This window comes from Falco biarmicus, chromosome 4 (assembly GCF_023638135.1).
Source record: "Falco biarmicus isolate bFalBia1 chromosome 4, bFalBia1.pri, whole genome shotgun sequence".
NCBI lineage: Eukaryota > Metazoa > Chordata > Aves > Falconiformes > Falconidae > Falco > Falco biarmicus.
The window spans coordinates 44,538,462-44,559,132 of record NC_079291.1 but is presented as its reverse complement, the minus strand read 5'-3'; the positions used below and the strand labels follow the sequence as shown (position 1 = coordinate 44,559,132).

Genomic DNA, 20,671 nt, shown 5'->3' with positions numbered 1-20,671 from the left:
TAGGTTAAAAAGTGATCTTCCCACAAACGCACATACTTGTTCAAAGCTTGATTAATCTTTAACAAGCTATTATTGGTTGTGATGACACTCCCTACAGGTAACCAGGGCTTCATGGTATTTTCCTTATTGTTTCTACTTCTGGAGGAAACCCCCTAACTCCCTCTTCACAGACACTTCCTTCTTACTGTTTAACCTCTGCTCCTCCTGCCACCAGCCGACCTGCTCTTGTGCCTCTCCCTGGATCAGTCCCGCTTCACTTCTTGCGAACAGAAGTGAACTGTGCATTGACCAAGGCACACTTCCAGCTCTATCCTCTCTATCCTATTCATGAAGCAAACCTCCCAAACAGTGTCTGCAAATCGCCAGTTAAAATCAGACCACCTAAAAGGCAGCAGACGACCAAGTAGCTGAAGGAACAAAAGGTGTGTCTTCCACACCCTGGAAAAGTGCCTGGGAAGAAAAACCTTCAGAGCTCTGCCTTGCTGGATCCCAAGGCTGCCTAGCTTTTGTCCAAATCAGCCTCCTCTGTAGTCAGAGGTTAACCCCCACAGACCGCGCTCAAAGCCATGAACAGCTACAGGGTCTCTCTCTTCCTGACAACGTGGCAGCCCCACCACAGCCATACAAATAACTGGCCTTTCAGCTCATCTGCAGCCCCCGCAGGGAAAGCTTTTTGTTGTGAAGCAACTCAAACTAAAATATAAATTGTTTTCAGCAAAATTAGATGGCAAAGAAAAAAATTGTTTGGGACCAAATTGAATACCTCAGTGTAGAATTTAAAGCTATTTTTTTCCTTAATTATGGGAAGGGAACACGTGAGATCAAAATCAGTTCAGTTCATTGAATTAGAACTCACTAGGATGCCCACCTCAGAACCCTTTCGGTCCTCCTGGACTTGCTTCAACCCACAAAGAGGAGAAGGTTCCTGGGGAAAGAGATTTTGGGGGATTCTTGGCAGTAGTAATAGGTTTTCATCTTGGTGATATCACAGTAAGTCCCAAAGAGCCTTTCTCTGTTATTGAGTGACAGCAGAAAAGCAGAGGTGAGGCTGTTTTACAGCCCCACACATCACTCATAGTTACCATTTCTTGGAGATTTACTTTGAAATGTGAAATTAAAAATGACTGCTCAGATTCACACTTTGAAAGTTTACTTCTTGGTTCCATTAACTAGAACAGAGAAACTTGAAAGGCCACCTAGCTAAAACAAAGAGATCAGGATCTGGCTTTCTAGGATTAAATTCTATTTTATCAATAATATGCTACAAAAATTGTTTTCTTCTAGTTCTTTCAAAATTGTCTATAATTTCTACGTTTTTTATATTTTGAAATTAAATGTCATTGCTAAAGATGCAAAGCCCAACATAGATACTCGTATCACAAAGGTACTTTTAAGAATTGTTCCTAAGTTAGCACATAAATAGCATAGCATATAAAAATAAGGACCTCCCGATTATAACATAAAATATGTCTTTGGCACCTACAGAGCTATCCAGTGAGCTATGCAACTCTTACCTTATATCCTCCCAGCAGGGTGTACTAATAGGCTGAGTCTCAACAAGTTGTTTATATAGGATTCTGTGAGGTTTCTTATCCAAATACGCAACACCAAAATGTGGTTAAAATGTTAACGCCTTTCAAAGGAAAAAAAGCAAATGAGTCATGTCATTCGTCAGTGGCCCCGACTAAAGTTCAAAGCTGCCTCCCTGAAGTAGTAAATTCTTGATAAAATCAGGTTTTACACCAGGACCAGAGTAAAATCTCTATCTTATCTATTTTCTTCCGGTTAGCAAACAAATAATTGGCGATATTCTTGTGAGGAAACAGACCACACAAATTTTAGATCTTAAGAATATGATTTTAAAAACTGTCTTTAAAGTAACAACTCAATTTCGTTTGCTTTTAATATCAACAAAGCTGAACTAGGATATAAAGCCCCATGTATTTGTTGTAGGCACCATCTGTGAAAACTAAGCACAAACTACCTATAAACTTAAACCCAGAGTTTCATGTGATTCCACAGCTTCATTCTTCTATTGAGCAGGAACATTTAAACATGAGAGCACAAAAAGCCTTGTCAGAAGACAAATAGTCCCAAAATATTTCTGAGTCCACCAGGCCATTAAAAGCAATATTGAGCTTTCTTTCTAAAAAATCCACAAGTAACCTCTGAAGGGATCAAGTCCAGTAGTCTCTGCTAGATGCCTTTTTAACTCTACCTCATCTGATTTCACCCCAACCGCCCAAACTCATCTTTCTCCTCTTCTGACTTTATAATGGAAACACCATGTTGGATGAGCCAGGAGAGTTCATATATGGTTAATGTTCTCCCTCATTGTGGGACCCACCGCTTTCCAAAGAGACAGCACAAATCCACTGTGCTGAGAAGAAACAGTTTATTCTGCTACAGAATAGCTTCGTAACCTGCTCTGAAAAGCTCAGATTCTGCTCTCCATTTCACAGCTCTAAATCTCAGCTCCTCACTTTTCTGAATTCTGAGGTTATTGGGAGTTACTTAATGAATTCTTTTAACTAAATTAACACACTTCTCTGACGTCCTTACTAGGCTGATGCACAAGATGGTTGGTCTGCAGCTGACTTGAGAATCCCCGTATTCCACGCGTGTCTAAAAAGCTCCCTTGTCAGTGCTGGTACCTTTAACATTCCCCTGGCAGAGCAGAGTGTGGGTTCATCAGATGAAGTAGGAATGCCCTGTGGAACCTCCAGTACACAAATTTCACAATTACCATCTGAAAGCAATAAATGCTAAGCTATATTTTGAGGTATTGGTTAGGTATTGGGAAGAATATTGACATGAATCCTGCACAACTGTGGCTATTAGTTTCAATGCAAGTTAAACCAATCTGAACAGCAGTGACCCAAACACAGTGTGAACAATACAAACACTAGTGCAGTACTAAGAAAGGGATGTTAATGTCATTGGTTCAAAACGTGAAACCTGTTTACAGTTATCAGTGCGTTGCCTGGGTGTTGATGACTTGCACTTGTCATCACAGAGTATATTTGTAAATCCAAAGCACTAATTGCTCAATCCTTCTGAGTAATGCCAGTAACAGAAATATGAACTAAGTATGGAAGCAAATTTAGCAATATTGGATTGAGTCAACAATTATGGACATAGGCAGCCTATTTATAACCAAATTATAAGAAGTTGGTTTGTCATCCAGTTTATTACACATTTCACCTAAATTTAAAAGCTAAATGTTCAAAATGGAAACAATGAAGACCTGTCATGTGGGAACCACTACATTTGCCTTGTTTCCCATGTCATTACTGTGCGCATTTCTGAACCAAACCTTTGGTTTGTTCTATCCAAACCTATGTCTGATAATTCCAAAAGGACAAATGAAATATGTGTGTATTTCCTTAGGTTTTCAAACCAACAATTACATCCTGCCAAGACTCAGATACAGGAAAACAGGTATTCATTCGCCTAGTCTTCATTATTTCAATCAAGTTTTTCCTGTCTTCTGGTGGGAAAACATGCATGAGTAAAGTTCCTGTGGGACTGGATTTATTTAATAGACAACACAGAGAAAAAGCAAAAAAGAAAGTCTCTTGGAAGGTTTTTAGTTCCAAGTAGGTATTAGGACAAAAACATTTGTGGGTTCTCTGCTTTCATCACGACACAAGACAGATTACTATGCAAATCACGAGATGTCGTTTCTTCACTGAAGCAGTGCTCTGACCAGCGAGAAGGTGGCAACACAAATATCTCATTCTGCATTACCATGAAAACCTAATAAGAAAAGGCACTGGCTCCTGGGCAAACCATTTTTTAATAAGTCAGATCTCAAGAATTAGCTTCATACATAATGATCATTAATGGATAATTACGTGTCATTGAATGAGAGTGCAGTATTTACCTTTTTCATTCTACATCTAGGAAATGTTCCAGTACACTGTTATTATCACTGTCGTTACTGTTGACACCAAGCACAGCAGGGCTCTGCTACGCCAGGAGCTATACTAATCTATAGGGAAAAGAAGGGCCTCACCACAAAGAGTAATGTGTGTGGCAACCCCTAGTTCTTTTTGTTAGTTTCCAGTGCTCTGCACTATGGAACTAGAAGGAGCAAAAGGAAGAGAGTTTTCTGATAAAAAACATCTTACAAAGCATATGTTCACCTACCACTGTCAACAGGAAGATAACACAGACTGGATCCAAATAAAGATTTCAAGAGCTACCTCCAGATTTCAGTGAATGTTAGGCATTTCCAAGACTAATTTAATTTTAAAAAAACCAACAACCAAATTTGCTCGCCCAGCAGTCATCTAATCTGGAGGTGAACTGACAAGATTCCTCTATCTTCAAATTAAAAGATGCCTGAACTCTTCTTGTTGCCATCCTGTTCACACCCAAAAGTGCTGAGGGCTGGAAGAGCAAGCAACACATTCTAGGCAAGCCTAAGACACACTAGATGCTGTGTCCTCCTATGAGCTTAATCTGATTAGGAGACCCAGAGCACACCTATCTCAACCAACATGAGTGGGCCATTTCAAAACACAGCACTGACGACATTCATTTAGCTTTGTTTTGGTTGGCACTGGAGACGGTGACACACATTGTCAGCCATTAGCCAGAGCTAATTCATTGTTCACCATAATGAGGTTCCAAGTCATCTGTCCTACGGTACTCCTCTAGGCACCAGGGAATCACTAGGAAGGTTCTGTACTTTCTACCCTGAATTATTTTGTTACCTTAGTCAGTAACTGTTTCAGGTAAAACCCTTAGTCTTGATTGGGAACCAGAATCAATCATTTCCACCCCCAAAATGAACACCCTAGCTTCTAGGCTGCAGAGCCAAGCTCCTTTGTGCTTGCCCTCTTGACAACCTCTCCGTTCTCCTTATGCAGCCACTCAGCTAAAGGGACTTGTATCCATGCTCTGTCCTTCCTGGGTAGGGGGTCTAACCAGTAAGATGCTGCTGATGCTACTGAAGAAGCTGGCACCTCTTTACCTGGTTGCTGTTCACTTCTTTTGAGCTCCAGATACACAGAAGTACCCATGTGCAGCCTGAAGTTAGGTATACAAAACATGAGATGATCATTGTCACCCTGAGATGTCATTTCCTCTACTTTTCTGGTAGGTAGGACTTCTTCCCACTCCTTAATCTCTGCATTTGTTGTTGTGCAGCCTTCAGAGGCTCCTGTTTCCTCATCCTTTAGCTTCTGGATTCACCGCTAAAGGCTGTAAGACTATGTGAGGAACCAGTATATTGATAATTGCCTTAAACATTGCTTAGTGCACAAATTCAAGCAGAGCTGGTGCAAAGCTGTTCTGCTCAAATCGGAGAGGAACTAACACGAGCTGCGCAAAGTCAGCCGCTGTTGCCTAACTGGGCAACCACAAGGTGGTACAGGATAGAGTGGCTTTAGGTCTCGCTAAGGCGAGATCTAGCTAGCGCTCCCTGGAAGAAACTTCTGCGGTAACATAAGGCAACTGCTCACGGGCAAGCAGGGGTTGCCTAGAGCCCTCACCACCACCGACGAGGACCCCCCGCGCCCACCGCTCAGGCTGGGCCGGCGCCGGCGGGGACTGCACCCACCATCGCTCCGCACGGGAAGGCGGAGGCGCCCCCTAGAGAGCATGAACCCCAGCTGGGAGCTCGGTGGGACCCGCCCGGGGCACCAGCGTGAAGGGGAGCAATGGGACGCCACTGGATCCACGGGTGGTGATACCTCTTTTCTCTCTCTCCCTCTCTTCTCTTTCCCTCTCCTCTCTTTCTTTTTATTGAATCATGACCAGATCTAAGCAACAACGTGTGGCACAGGACTTGCTTATCTGGTTAAAGTAATGACCATTGAGTGGTCGTATCTAACCACCTGTCTTGTACTTTGTGTTAATAAATCATAAAACTGGTTGGCTGGTATCATTTCACTTTATCTCAGTCCAAGGGAATCACAAACTCAGTCACTGGTCCCAAAGGGAGGGAGGTCATCCTAAACGACTCCTTTCAGATTGTGACAACCTATCAGCTAGGTGAGTGTCCACCACCAAAGTCTTACAGTGGTCCTACCCACCAAACAACAGTTTATCCCTCTTTCTGCCTATAGTCTTTCTTACAAACCCACAGTTCTCTTCAGCAAGCAAGGTCAAACTGACACAGGTCCCAGAGGTTTTGATTTACCCTTCCCTTCTCCCAGTAGAATCAGTGGGGGTCTACCAACAGAATTCAGACGGTGCTGGGAGTATTTGGAAATTTCTGCTCTGCTAGGGGAACCAAACAAAAAACATTACAAAAGGAGACCTGCAATATATCATGGTTCTAGCAAAAGAAATCACCCCCTTACTGACTCCAGCCCAGCCTACGATGACTGATAGTCGCCTGTTGGTTCCTGCAGGGCCTCCCTAGCCAGAAGTGCAAAGGCATGCTTATGTTTTTCTGCCCCATACACAAAGAAGCTGTATGCAGATGGAGAGATGATGCTGATCAGGTACAGTTTGGGAGCAATTCCTCCAAAGATTCCCAGCTCACTCAGGATAAAACCCAAAAGAGAAGTGCCTATCTCCCTCACTGGAGTTTATCAGCAAGTGCTAGCAGTACTAACTTCTGAGTCCTTCAAAAACGGTATAGACACCATTCATTCTACCCTGTGGAGAGCAACAGACTGATGACCTTTCCAATTCCCTTCTGATGCTTTGACAGTGTGACAGACATCTCTGCACCTCACAGAAGAAATTCAACACTTTTCAGCAGTGAACCACAATGAAGAAAAATCTCTGCTACATTTCCAGAGGAGGCAGCAGAGCAGAAGTGGCCCAGCTCTCCCCCTCATAATCTGAAATTGCAGATATCAATTCCTGCTGCCATGGCAAAGCTAGACAGTAATTTTTCTTTATAACTGGGTAAATGTGACAGTCTGTCAGGGACTGACCCCGCCCAGTCACTCACTCTCTAGCCAGTGGGATGGGGGAGAGAACTGGAAAAAGTAAGTCAAAGACAGTTTAATAAGTGAAGGAAAAGGAAACAAAAAAAACCAAGTGATGCAAAGGCAATCTACTCATTACCTCCCACCAGCAGATTGATGCCCAGCCAGTTTGAGCAACTGCTACTTTGGAGAAACTCCTCCCGGTTTTATTGCTGAATGTGGTATGACATATGCCTTTGGTCAGTTCAGGTCCGCTGTCCCAGTTGTGTCCCCTCCCAGCCTATTGCCCACCCCTAGACCACTGCGACGGGTAGAATGAGAATCAGAAAGACCTGAACCTGTGCAAGCACTGCTCAGCAATAACCAACCCCTCTTGGTCACAAATCTAAATCACAGCACCGTACGGTCTGCTATGAAGAAAATGAACTCTTTCCTAGCCAGACCACAGCCACAGCCACATACCTGCCCAACGCGCCAGCACAGCACAGAGGTCTGCCACGGACTGTAAGGACTTTTGGATGGCAGAAAGATGAATAAGCAAAAGGCTGCATGCAGCCTATAGATAAACAGTAAAGGGAAGGTGTAGGTGCCTCCCTGTTTGTACATGCAGCTCAGCAGTCACCCTGAAGTGGGTGGTCAGGGGGCTTCAGGCAAAAGATGCAGCAGTTCTGCAAGTTCAGCTCTTGGCATTGCTTTCAAACATGACCCCTCTTACGGCTCAGACCTCAGCCGATACCAATGTTTTTCTATATAGTATACTACAGAAAAGAAAAGATCTTATGTCTTCCCACAGTGTGAAAAACCCACCAGCAATTTTCTCTCCCAGTCTGTGGTGGGGCTTTCTCTGAAGGCATGGTTATGGATGTGGCAGAGGCTGGACTGAGGGCAAGGACTCTCTGCTGCATTCAAAAAACACTAAGAAATCACATTATGCTGCCTTGAAGACCTGAGTCTGCCCTATGTAAAAAAGTTTCTCTTTGGAGGTAAAATAAAGTTATACCATACTTTGGTTTACAAATTCTATGGGGCATACCCTTCCAAAACATTCATAATGTTCAGTACTGATGCAGCTAGTTTTAAAGTGCAAAATGTCATAAATTTACAATTGTCCATGACCATAATTATAGGTTTTATACCAAAGTCACATAAAATAGCTTCCTGAAAAGATAAGTGATTGGTTTTCCCTTATTATACTGAAACATGGAGCAAAGTTCAATTAACTTATGATTTCTCCTTATAGCTGTAGAAAAGTTCAAAAAGTCACCTGAAATAGCATTTCTTTAGACCATGCATCACAGAAGATTACCCTAGAAGGAATCATAATCTAATCTTTGTCATCTGCATATTTACCTGCGTGGCCTAAAAAAACCACCAATAAAAAACTCATGGGTCGAGATAAAGGCAGTTTAATAAAGCATAAGCAACGGCCAGGTGTGCAAGCAAAGGAAAACAAAATGTTTATTCTCTATTTCTTATCAGTGGGTAATGTTCATCCACTTCCCAGGAAGCGGAGTTTCAGTATGCGTATCGGTTGCTCTGGGAGACAAATGTCGTAGTTAACAAATGCCACCCCCTTCTTCCTCCTTTCTCTTAGCTTTTATTGCTGAGCAGACATCATATGATATGGGATATCCCTTGAGGTCACAGTGGGTCATCTGTCCCGGCTATGTCACCTTCCAAGACCTTTCCCACCCCTCAGCCTGAGCAGCAGGCTGAGGGGGGAATGTTGGTGAGACAGCCTTGACTCAGCCCGAGCTCAGCAGTAGCATCTTCCCACGCCATGAGTCAGGCCCTCAGCCCTCAGGAAGAGTTACCCTGACGGCACCTTCACGCACACCATGTACCGAGTACCCTGACTGGGTAGCTCCTGCCAGCAGGCTATCTCCTACCCCCTGGTCATTACTAGAACTCGTCTCCAGATCTGAGGAGCCAGAAAGAAACTGGCAATGATAAGTGGTCAGTTTTTTATTTTCTGATTTGTTGAGTTTAAAAAAGCCAGTAGCCCTTTATGGCCATTTTTTGCAATGAAAGCGTTTAGCTGGGAGAGGCACTGACTCTTCCTGTCTGCTGCAATGTCAGTGGATCTTCCACAACCTGGTCCACTGCCAGGTTATCCTAGAAGTCTTCTTGGTGCCTGGCTACAGGGAGAGGTCTGTCTCTGCAGTTTATTCCCAGGCACAGGTCTTTTTTTCTCTCGAGTTATCTCCATGTAGAAGAGACTACCTTTTCCAGCTGGGTAACTCTTGAACAAGAATTCATCAAGTATCCACATGACATCAAATAGCTTACTCTTCTTTTTTTTTTTTTTTTTTTTTTTTTTCCTGAGGGCAGATTCCTCCTACATGAAGAGCTCTTACTCTAACATGATGTAAATCCATTCAGGGAAATTGAGAGCAGAACATCAGAGATACTGCCAGTCTGGAGTCAGGTGCATTTAAAAACTTACATTTCGACAAGTTTGGAGTTACAGGAAATAGCTCCTGTGTGCCCATGTCCCACAGAGAAATTCAGAACTGACGGACCTGCCTCGGAACACCTGTGCATGGAAAAGGGAATCACCAGGACCCAACCTGCACCACACGCTGGGCTCGGTGGGAGATGTGTAATGCTGCTCGGAGCCTGGCCGCCTCATGCTCGCAGGTGGCCAGCCTGTCTCCTTAGGGTGAGCAAGAGGAAATACACACAACTTTTTAATTTTGCAAGTGCTGGCAGGAGATGGGAGGGTTGCTTCTTCCAAAGAAGGGCAAGAAGAAGTGGTGCCTGTCTGTGAAGTATTAGCAAAGTGGCTGGACACCTCTCCAGAAGCCTCCCCTCTGAGCTCGGTGTTCCCCTCAGCCAGAGGGCACTCAAAATCCCCGTCACCCGTGTCAAGAGAGCCAGGCTGCAGGCCACGCTTTGGACTTGGGAGAGACGCTTTCTGTCACTGCTGCCACACAAGGCTGTGGCCTGCCGCACCCCTGCGAGTTCTGAGCCGTGCGCGGTGCAGCCACTACACCTTGTTGCAAAGCCTCTTCATTTCAGCAGCGCTCACGTCTGGCGAGAGAGCGCAGGCAGCGGGACGCACGCCAGCTCCCGCTGCGTCCCGCTCCCAGGCAGGCGAGTAACCCCTCGCGGTAACAGCTGCCGCACAGCCGGGGGAAACGGCGGAGCAGCCGGCGAGGGCCGGAGGCCGCCGGGAGCCGCCGGGCCGCCCGTGCACGGCAGGGCCCGGCCCGCAGCCCGCGCCGGGTAGCGCTCAGCACCCGCGGGCGCCGTGCCGGCACCGAGGCCGCGGCGGGACGGGGCGCCCTGGGGCCGAAGCCGCCGCGGAAGCGGTGGCGGGGGGGGGGGGGGCGGCGGGAGCACGCGCGCACCCGCCCGCCGGGGCCCCGAGCCAGGGGCGCGGCGGGGGCAGCCGCGCGTCCCCGCTTGCGGAAGCGCCGGTGACTCACGGAGCCGGAGGGCGCGGCCGCCTGCCCCGCCGGCGCCCCAGAGAGCCGCTCATTACCGCCGCGGCCGCCGTAGCTGGCGGGCGGCTCTCCTCCGGCGCTACCAGAGGCCGCGCCGCGGCGGCCCGACGTGAGGCGCGGCCGGGGAGCTGCTGCCGGCGGCCCGTGCCCCGCCTCGCCCATGGCGGAGCCGCGCGCCGCGGAGGGCTGCTCCTGCAGCAACACCGACTGCCTGGAGCGGCCCCTGCGGCGGCTCTTCCGAGGGCTGGGGCGCGGCGTGGCCACCTGCCCCTGGCCCTTCGTGCTGGTGCCGCTTCTGCTCTCGGGCGGGCTGGGCGCCGGCTTCGTGTTCCTGCCGCAGCGGCAGGCGAACGACATCGAGGGACAGTTCACGCCGACGTCGGGGCCAGCCAAGGCCGAGCGCGACTTCGTGCGGCAGCACTTCGCCACCAACGACTCGGAGGGCTTCTCCGCCCCGCGGCTGCCCACCGAGGGCGCCTACGCCGCCCTCATCGCCGTAGCGGCGGAAGGGGGCTCGATCCTGGAGCCGGCGGCGCGGCGCGACGTGCTGCGGCTGGACCAGCTGGTCACCGCCCGCGGCTACGAGCAGCTCTGCGCCCGCAGCGACGGCACCTGCACCAGCCCCAACCCGCTGCTGCCGCTGCTGAGCGGCGCGTCGGAGGCCGCCCTGGGGAACCTCACCTTCCCCGTCAGCCACGGCGTTTTCCTGGGGGCCGCGCTGGGCGGCGTGCAGACGGGCGCCGGCGGGCGGCTGCTGTCGGCGCGGGCCCTGAAGCTGATGTACTACCTGCAGGAGGACGGCCCCGCGGCGGCGGAGAGCCAGCGGTGGCTGGAGAGCTTCCTGCGGGACGTCCCGTCGGAGCTGGCGGCGTTGGGCCTCACCGCCATCCAGGTAACGGCGGGGCGGGCAGAGCCGTGCGGCGGCCGGCGGGACCCGCGGGGCGCAGGTGGGCCCGGGGCCGGCAGCGGGGCCCGGCGGGTTGCGGGGGCCACGGGGACGCCTTTGTGCCACCGTGGCGTTCGGTGTTGCCCTTGCGCGTGTATAAAGACCGAAAAGAGTTGAAGTGCTTCATCTTTTATTTCCCTGTTGTTTTAACGGCAGGTGACTTACTTTACCTCGCTGTCCAGACAAGAGGAGTTTGAAGGAAATACCAAGAGCGTGATCCCACTCTTCTCCATAACTTATTTCTTGACAATAACCTTTTCAATCGTCTCTTGCCTAAGGTAAAGTGGCTTCTAAGCTACAGATCAATGCTGAGTGACCTCCGCTCCTCTTCACCTTGCCTACACTGGTTTCTGCTCTTGCCGAGTGAAGCCGTTCTTGAAGCTGCAGGCTTCAGGTGCCGTTTAGTAATGAGCAAAGTATTTCTCTGCTGTTTCTCTTCTGCTCACACATACTTCCCAGCTGCTTCAGTGGGGTCCGTGATAAGTACCAGGTGGATAGACAAACAAGCGTTCAGTTCAGACATGCACAGCTTAAATGCTAGTATTCATTTGTCTGTTCTCTGAAGCCGTCAGTCATTTCTGCAGTCCCTGCCTCCTAAGAATGCTTTCTGTAGCTAATGGGTTTGGAACTACTTAAACAACCCCCTACTCTTTATCTTTTTAAGAGGTCTGAGGTGCTGTAGCTTTGGCAGTGAAAAACAGTGCCAAACTAAACGCTTTTAATTATGAAAGGGATCTGCTTTACCCTGTGTGGGAAGGGGGCCAGAAGTGTGATCCAGCTGGCCTGGCAGTGGCAGAATTCTGCACAAGCACTTCTGTTGAATAAAACCTACCAATTCGATTTGGCAAACCCCATGGAGACATTCGCCAAAAAGATGCATAGAAGTCAAACAGAGAAGTCATAATCTGGGGGAGGGAAGAAGTAAGTGGTGCTATTGCTAAGGTTATTCTACTACTTTCCTGCTTCACTTGCAGCTTCACCCTCATCCTGCCCACAAGATACTAATTCTTTGTAAAGATAGTTAAGAGGAAGGAAGCAGGGGAGGGAGGAGGAAGTGTACCATGTTAAGATCCATTTGCACCTTTTTTTTGCCATCTGCTCAGTTAAGGTGCAGGTGGATGAGCGTTAGCTTCATAGATGGCTGCGGGTCTGGGTACAGCTTTAGTTACTCTGCTTGCTGGTGGAAGCAGCCTTAAGACCATAGCCTGCCCTTTCTTTGTGCTGGTGGAACATAAACTGTTGTATATTTGACAACTGTACGGCAGTGTTTGTGTGCTGCACTTGAGAAAGAGACTTCTCCTCAGAGGGTGGGCTTTAGCACTTGCATCAAGCACCATGCCCATCAGGCTATACAGTTTTGGGATACTGGCCATCTCACGTACAGTCTGGGTGAGCGCAGACAGAGCAAGGGGAGGGTACACCAACACACGCTTCTTGCCTTGGAAGCGGGAGATTCTCTTAAAGTTTAGAAATGGTCTACAGGCTGGAAAATACTACTAATCAGGCAAGAGGCAGCTCTTCAGCCCCTTAGTGTGGTGCAAAGTCTCCCACTGAGAGCATTTCATGGGGAGACCTTGAGCCAGCCCTCAGGACCGTCTTGGTAAATGGCTGGTAGCCAGTCTGTCTGCTGAGAAGGCTTCTCTACACAGCACTTAGTGCCTTTGAGATGCTTCCGTACCACACTGATATGCTACACTAAGAACCTGCATAAAAGGGAAGAGCTTCTAAAAATTCATCACTCTTTGGGTCACCCTAAATCTGGCCTCTCACTGGTAAAAGCTTGCGTACCTTCTCTTTGCCAGGTCTCTTGTTACAAGATCAGTACACATCTGTACTCTTACGTATAGAACTGGCCTGTAGTACTAATATATTTAGCACCTCCTGTATAAATCAATCTTACCCAATGCATGCGTCTGGGAGCTTTCCTAGCAGCTTTCATCAGGAGTTCTTGTCATAGACAAGGTATTGTTGGTATCTGTGCACTTGTCATGCCAAACCCATTGGTGAAATATTTGACATGTAACTAAGATATTCCTTAAAATATTTTCAGACTGAGCTGTATAAGAAATAATATCTGGCTTGCATGCTGTGGAGTGATTTCAGCCGGTTTAGCTGTATTAAGCGTCTTTGGATTGATGCTCTTCTGTGGAGTGCCGTTTGTGGTCACTGTAGCAAACGCACCATTTCTTATTCTAGGTAAGTATAAAAAGTGGGTCTGATTCGGCTACGAAGACTAAAATGGAGTTAAAACAACCCGATGGTGTTACTTTTTTACATGAGCATCAGATCATACGCACTTCCACCCTGCAGGAGGTGCAGCCCCTGCCGAGCTGGGGCCAGCAGGTGAGCCGCTCGGCTCCACGTACCCACGATGGGGCTGGAGCCTAGCTCTGGCAGAAGAGCAGCTTTTCCCAAAAACCGATGCCTGCTCTAGTTCCACTGCTACAGCATGGAAATCATAAATGAGAGGGTGTTAAGGTTAGCACTTCTGGCATAGTTTTAGCATCCCTGGTAATTTAGCCATGATGATTAATCATTTATTTGACTAATGCTAATACTTGAGGTGTGCTCAACCAAGTTATGTCACTGCATTCCCCTGTATCATCCGCTGCTGTCTTCTCTAGGTGTCCTGTAAGCATTTACATATCTCATTAGCTCTGGATAAGTTTGTCTACCTGAAATCAGTCTTGTTATTACTGTTTTATGGGACTGCTGGATTCACCAGCAATTTAAGCAGGTGTAGAGGTCTTGGCCAAACCATCCACCTCTCGACTACCGCTTTTTGCAGTGCAGTGAGAGCTCCCTGCTTCTCTGCTGTCAGGTAGCCTTGGGCCACCTCAATGGCGGCACCATGGAACATGTGTCCAGTGCACAACTCGTGTCACACCAGAACTGACTTAATCCAGTACCTGTGTTATGAAGTGAATATGGGAAGTCATCGTAAGTTTTCATATCCCATTTTCAGAGCATAGTCTTTAGCCAAATAAAATGGGGCCTGAATACGGCTTAAGCAATGAGCAGGACTGTCTGTAATTTGAAACAAGGAATCCATCTTTTTGTTAAGATGTGAAATTTCCTAAGCCATATCATGACTATGTACTAAACAGTCTCATTTAGCTATACAGGTGATGTGCCGTTCATGCAGCCAGTCCCCTGCATCATTTCTTTGTTTCCTGCATAATTCAAATGCATTGTGTATTTGCTTGTGTTTGCTTTTCAACTGCAGAGGCTCTAAATTTCAGAAAAACCCTTTTGTATACCTGGGGAAGGGCTTTAAGCAGTCTCTTCAGAGCTTTATAAATTAATATGCAGACTTTTGTCTTCCTTGCATTAAAGCAAACAAATAATCAGTACATTAGGTAAACTGCTTTGAAGCCTGCCTGCTTTCTGGAAGTAGCCTGGCTCACTGCTCGCCGTCCAGTGGTACCTTTTGACTGCTGCTTATTTCATCTTTGCATGTCTACTGGCAATTGCCCGTTCAGGCAGCAGATGGTGATTTCATGTATTCTTTTATGCTTGGCTAGATCATTTGTGCTTGCTCCCCTATTCACGCGGTCTTGCTTTCCCATTTTGTGTGATTAATTCTCAGGGAATAGAAGAGCATTTGATAGAGTAACATTGGCAAACCCCTGAAAGGTCTGTGATGAAAATCTCGAAGAGTTAGCAGAGCTGAGAGAAGCACATCAGCAATTCCTTTTTGGGCTTCAGCTCATTTACTCTTATGTCTTAGCAAAAACTCTAGGCTAGGGCCCAATCTTCCTGGCAGGGTTTCCGAGGACTCTAGTGGGTAATATTTGTAGTGATGTGCTCACACATATGTGAAGATAAAAGAATAATAAATCACGAATAAATGCTCGAAGATAAACCGGAGAGAAGGCAAGTGGAGAGCAAAGAGTATAAAAAAGTGGACCAGTGGAAAACTGGGATCACTGTTCTCCTGGTCTGCTGAAGTAAAAGCAAGAAATTAGTGTCTAATTTACTGCAGTGATGAAGAAGAGATTCGAGAGATAATGGGGGGATGCTTCCAGAGATAAGGATAGTTGACCATCAGAATAAGCAATGTATTTAAACCTATGTAACCTACATCACTTGGGCAGCAGATACAACACACTTGTCAGAGATGGACCAGGTGTGCTCAGTCCTCCAGCAGAGTAGGGTGAGGGATCAACAACCCATCAGATCACCAGGAGTTTCTGCAATGTCATAAATTCAGCTACACTCAAAGGATCTGTTTTCCTGCATTTATTTGATTTGCATCAGCACTAAAGCAGTTGTTCATAGCCTAACTTTGTTTTTCAAAAGTTTATGTAGGTTTCAATGTGATGAATGTTGTACTTTTGTTGGGTGTTAGTGGAAGCTGCCATTTGCAAAGCATCATTAACGTTTGTCCCCCTCTTGCAGGAGTTGGTGTTGATGACATGTTCATCATGATTGCTTCCTGGGAGCAAAGTTTAAGAAAGGGGAAATCCGACGTTAAATCTCTGCTGGCTGAGACTTATGCAGAAGCAGCACTTTCGGTGACCATCACCACTCTCACAGATGTTTTGGCCTTCTACATTGGCACCTGGACTGCTTTTCCATCTGTGAGATCATTTTGCCTCTATACAGGCACTGCTTTTGTCTTCTGCTATATATATACCATGACCTTCTTTGGGGCAATTATTGTGTTAAATCATAAAAGGGAGCAAGGAAACCGACACTGGCTGACTTGTATGCCTGTGGGAGTGGATAAAGATCAGGCTGGGGAGTCCTGCTTGTACAATGCTTGCTGTATAGGCAACTGTTCTAGGCAGTCATCTCAGCTGGAAACTAAACAGCCAGAAAGTGAACATCCAATGATCATATTCTTTAAAGAATATTATGGTCCTTTTTTTACAAACAAATGGGTCAAGCTACTTGTGGTGTTGCTGTATGGAGCATATTTGGGGGGCAGTATTTATGGGTGTACTCAGATCAGGGAAGGCATTGATCTTCGAAATCTGGCAAGTGATGACTCTTACATTATTCCATACTATGATGACAATGACAGATACTTCTCAGCATACGGACCTAGGGTCATGGTTGTCATTACTGAAAGTGTAGATTACTGGAATGAGACTGTTCGTCGTGGCATTGAGAACTGCACACAGAATTTAGAGGGAATTTCCTATGTAGATAAGAACCTCTCAGAGTCATGGCTGAGAGTGTACACAACACTGGCTGGAAGTGGCTTAATAAATATAAGCAATAAGACTCTTTTTCTTAATAACTTACGTATACTGTTCAGCATTGTTCCCAGTTTTAAGTGGGATGTTAACGTGACTCAGGATAAAATAGAAGCTTCACGTTTCTTCATCCAGACAGTGAATGTGACCTCAGCCATTGATGAGAAAAATCTTCTCAGTCAGTTACGAGAGACAGCCGAGCAGTGCAGTATTCCAATGATGGTGTACCACCCAGCGTTCATCTACTATGATCAGTACCTGGTAATAGTGCAGAACACCATTCAGAACATTGTCGTTGCTGCTGGGGCAATGCTTATTGTCTCCCTCTTGCTTATTCCCAACCCACTGTGTTGCTTGTGGGTGACTTTTGCTATGGCTTCTGTTATAGTTGGTGTTGCCGGTTTCATGACGTTTTGGAATGTCAATCTAGATTCCATATCCATGATCAACCTGGTCATTTGTATAGGGTTTTCCGTAGATTTTTCTGCTCATATTTCCTATGCCTTCGTTACAAGTGGGGAGTCATCAGCCAACAAAAGGGCAATCGAAGCTCTGTCCCTGCTAGGTTACCCAATACTACAAGGTGCAGTTTCTACTATATTAGGAGTAGCTGTCCTGGCTGCGGCAAAAACCTACATCTTTAGGACATTTTTCAAGATCATGTTCCTTGTTATTTTGTTTGGGGCTCTTCACAGTCTTGTGTTTATTCCAGTGTTTTTAACCTTTTTTGGAAACTTTGGGAGATCGCCCCACAATATTAAAGCTCAAAAGCTAGAGCTTAGGTTTAGAAATGATAAAGATTGTCCGTGACTAAGTTAAATGTAATATATTCTGCATTTATTGTATGTAAAGTGCAGTGACTTTCAGGGAGTATAAGAAATGAAGAAAATGAAGGACAGAAAAATAAATACAACAGGGAAGTAGTGGCTTCAGGAAGCCCAGGCAAGAAAAGTAACAGAAGAGAAAAGGTAAATGGACAGAATGATTTGCATTACCATACTTCTGTGTGTGCTTGACTACAACAGCTTAATGTTAAATATTTATTTTTTGTGTGACTTTTTTACTTGAATGGATTAAAATTATTACAAAATGTGCCATCAGCTTAATGGACTATGTTACAGGTTTGTCAGACAATGTGCACAGGAGGGAACAATAACTCCCACTGGTTTGCATTTCCTGCCTTTTACCTTGATGCTGTAACTCAGCTCAGCACTGAGCCTGAAGACAGTTTCTCCCCAGGAGGCTTAAACCTGGAGGTTTTACAAGCAGGATTAGAAGAGGTCAGAACTGCCTTGGACTGCAGTGGTTTATAAGCCTTCAGGAGCCAAAGTCTGCTTAGGCTCCTCATGCAGCACAAGAAACCCTTAGGGAAGACAAACTAACTCACGTTTTCTGTTTGAAATTCTTCTTTTCCTGGCATCCCGTTTCCTGTCTAAGGTTAAACATCTTGTAGCTTCTGTTCATTGCAGTTTGTGAAGGAATGTGCTGTAGGTGATTCAACTTGTGTCAACCTCCTGGGTAACCACCATGGAAGACACTGTGCCATGGCATGACAGGGCAAGGACTCACTAGAGAGAATCGCACCCTCACTGAGGACCAAACTGAAAAAGCAGCTCAGGGCATCAGTCATTAAAATATAAACCCATAAATTCTATCATGTTCAGCAGCCACAACCCATCCTGTGATGCGTTGATATTGCAGAGGAGCTTTCAGTAAGAGTGAAGAATATATGAGGTGGTCTTTTAACCTGTAGGGACAAGACACTGGATGAAAATTCTTAATTTGTCACCAATTTAATGAGCTATGTGTTGGAAATCAAATGAATGTTGGTAACTGATGTTTGTAATTTTGGAAAAACTGGTCTATGAATTATTAAATTGTTAAGTTCAAGTCTGCAGCTCTGGAATGTTGCTTCTGAGAGATGCAGCAAGTGTGACAAAGCCAGGGTCCGCCTCCGTTCCATGTGAATTTATGACCAGTTGCATGGGACCCAATAGACAGGGCAGAATCCTTCTGTTTGTTTCATGATGTCTCCGTTTATGGGGACCAGGGACTGGAAATGAAGTCACTCAGGCATGAGTAATCAACTTCCAGGAAAAACTGAAAGTACTGACACTGATTTCTAGAGCAGTGACTCACAGTCTACAGGTGTTAAATTAATTTCCATTTGGAGTCACTATGAAAGCTACATAACAAAGCTCAAGATAAATCACTGACAGCCAAGAAGAAATTGTGTGACCAGTTACTTAGTATTGGCTGAATGTGGAATGCAACAAAAGCATTTACCAAAGAACACTGGCAACTTTCAGTTCATTATTAACCAAGTTACGACAAAAAATCAAACCCCAAAACTTGTCAAAAAAAATTTGATTCTGTGCACATCCTCTCAAATTGGGGGGGACAAAAAAACCAGTGTGCCAGAGACCTCAACGTGGGGTTTACCTGAAACTTTGCTATGAATATATGCATACTACTTTACGTTAGTTGATCAGGTGCTACAGTGATGGATGAAAATAAAACCTTTAGAATGCTCTGAAGAGTAACAACTACAATCCTTTTATTAAGACGTGTCACAGATCCCTTTGTAAAAGCAAAATCAAATCAAGCACAAAGCTCTGTTGGAGGAGTGCTTAATGTGCATAAAAGCACAAGTGCACTTCAGCTGATACGTCTTTCCATACCTACTTTTATCCCGAGGTCCTAGAACAATAGGCTTTTTTGCTTTGTGGAGATTAAAACACAAACAGGACCACCAATCACCCTACCACCCACCCTCGATCTCTGACAGCCTGAGAATTTTTATATGAAATTTTGCGGAAAAGTTATCCTGAACTTTCCCAAAGATTTCTATGTCCAAAGAATGTTAAGTTTCCTTCTCATTCCAGTTTTTCTGTGGAACCTTCCTACCTGGAAAGCTGCTTAAGCTGAATGTGGGCCTGTTTCGTCAGCAAGGCAGCTGAATATTCTACTGTGGAAATAGCTCTGTAATAATGTTTATAAAGAAAGTAAATGTTTATTAAAAAAGTTCCATGTCTTGAAATAGTAGTCAAAGGCTGAAAACTAGTATGAATCTTAGAAGAAATCTGCTTCTGAGGTGGAAGTCAAAACCTGGTGCTACCACAGCCCATATGGTACATCACTGAATCTCCATATTCTAGCCAGCAGCATTAAATTTCCAGGACAGGGCAGTAACCACAAAGCTAGATTTAAGAAAAACAAACCCAAAAACACTCAACCCTATGCATCAGTCTCCTCCCTCCTCCCATTAAATGTTTCAAAGCCTGTATTAGTGCTTTTATTATGGCAAATGATACAGCCATTTCTGCACTGGTGAAGCTACCAGGGGAACAGGTGATGCACTCACATTGGCCAACACCAGAGGAAGGCATCTTAATAAACACTAGACTGAAGGAACAGGAGTCATGTTCTTGGGGAAAAAAAGAGAATGGAAATTTACTTCTGAGGGGAGTACTTTTATCTCTCGCTCGGTTCTTTAACCATGTTTATAGAAGCAAAACCAGCTCTACTTCTGGGACAGGCTTCTGAGCTTGATGGCTCTATTTTCACAGCCAGTTTAAGGAATCAAGATCTAGAAAACTGCTGAGACACTCCAGCTGACGCAGGTCTCCACACAGCAGGATGCAGCCAGAAGAAGCAGGCCCCATCTTCCACTGCAAGTTGGCATTTTCTTTGTATTAAGCTTGAGGGCAGAATTCTGGCATGTCAGCCTCAGGAATGCAGAAAATGCAGAATCATGCACCAAGTCTGAAGTTCTTATGTGTCACTGTGCTTGTGACCACTTCAGAGGGTGTTTAATGAAGTCTGTCAGAGCACCTGGCTCTGCCCTGCTTTCATCTGCACGAGGCTGTGTACTCAAAGGGAACTGAGGTTATTCTCACCATCTGATGGATGTCTGGAAGCTGCCTGTGTGGTTGTGCTGGGCTGACCCTGGCTGGATGCCAGGTGCCCACCCAAGCCGCTCTGTCCCTCCCTCCTCAGCTGGGCAGGGGAGAGAAAACACGATGAAAGGCTCACGGGTCGAGACAAGGACAGGGAGGGCACTCAGCAATTACCTTCATGGGCAAAACAGACTCAACTCAAGGAAATGAATGATAACGAAAAAACCACCTTCCTCCCACTTCTTCCTTCTTCCCATGTTTACCTTCACTCCCAAATTTT

At 45.9% G+C, this 20,671-nt stretch overlaps 1 protein-coding gene across 1 annotated transcript; it reads left to right on the top strand.

The window, feature by feature from the left end:
- Positions 1–10,353: 10,353 nt before the first annotated feature.
- Positions 10,354–19,105, top strand: LOC130148506 (patched domain-containing protein 3). Its single transcript, XM_056337188.1, has 4 exons — positions 10,354–11,234; positions 11,445–11,566; positions 13,339–13,484; positions 15,690–19,105. Exons 1-4 carry the CDS (start codon positions 10,503–10,505, stop codon positions 17,300–17,302), a joined length of 2,613 nt encoding a protein of 870 aa, XP_056193163.1. The 5' UTR covers positions 10,354–10,502; the 3' UTR covers positions 17,303–19,105.
- The last annotated feature ends 1,566 nt before the right edge of the window (positions 19,106–20,671 follow it).

Coding starts and splice junctions, on each gene's coding strand:
- LOC130148506 (XM_056337188.1), top strand. CDS start 10,503: ATGGCGGAGCCGCGCGCCGCGGAGGGCTGCTCCTGCAGCAACACCGAC. Junction 11,235..11,444: donor TGGGCCTCACCGCCATCCAG/GTAACGGCGGGG, acceptor TTTTAACGGCAG/GTGACTTACTTTACCTCGCT. Junction 11,567..13,338: donor TCAATCGTCTCTTGCCTAAG/GTAAAGTGGCTT, acceptor AAATATTTTCAG/ACTGAGCTGTATAAGAAATA.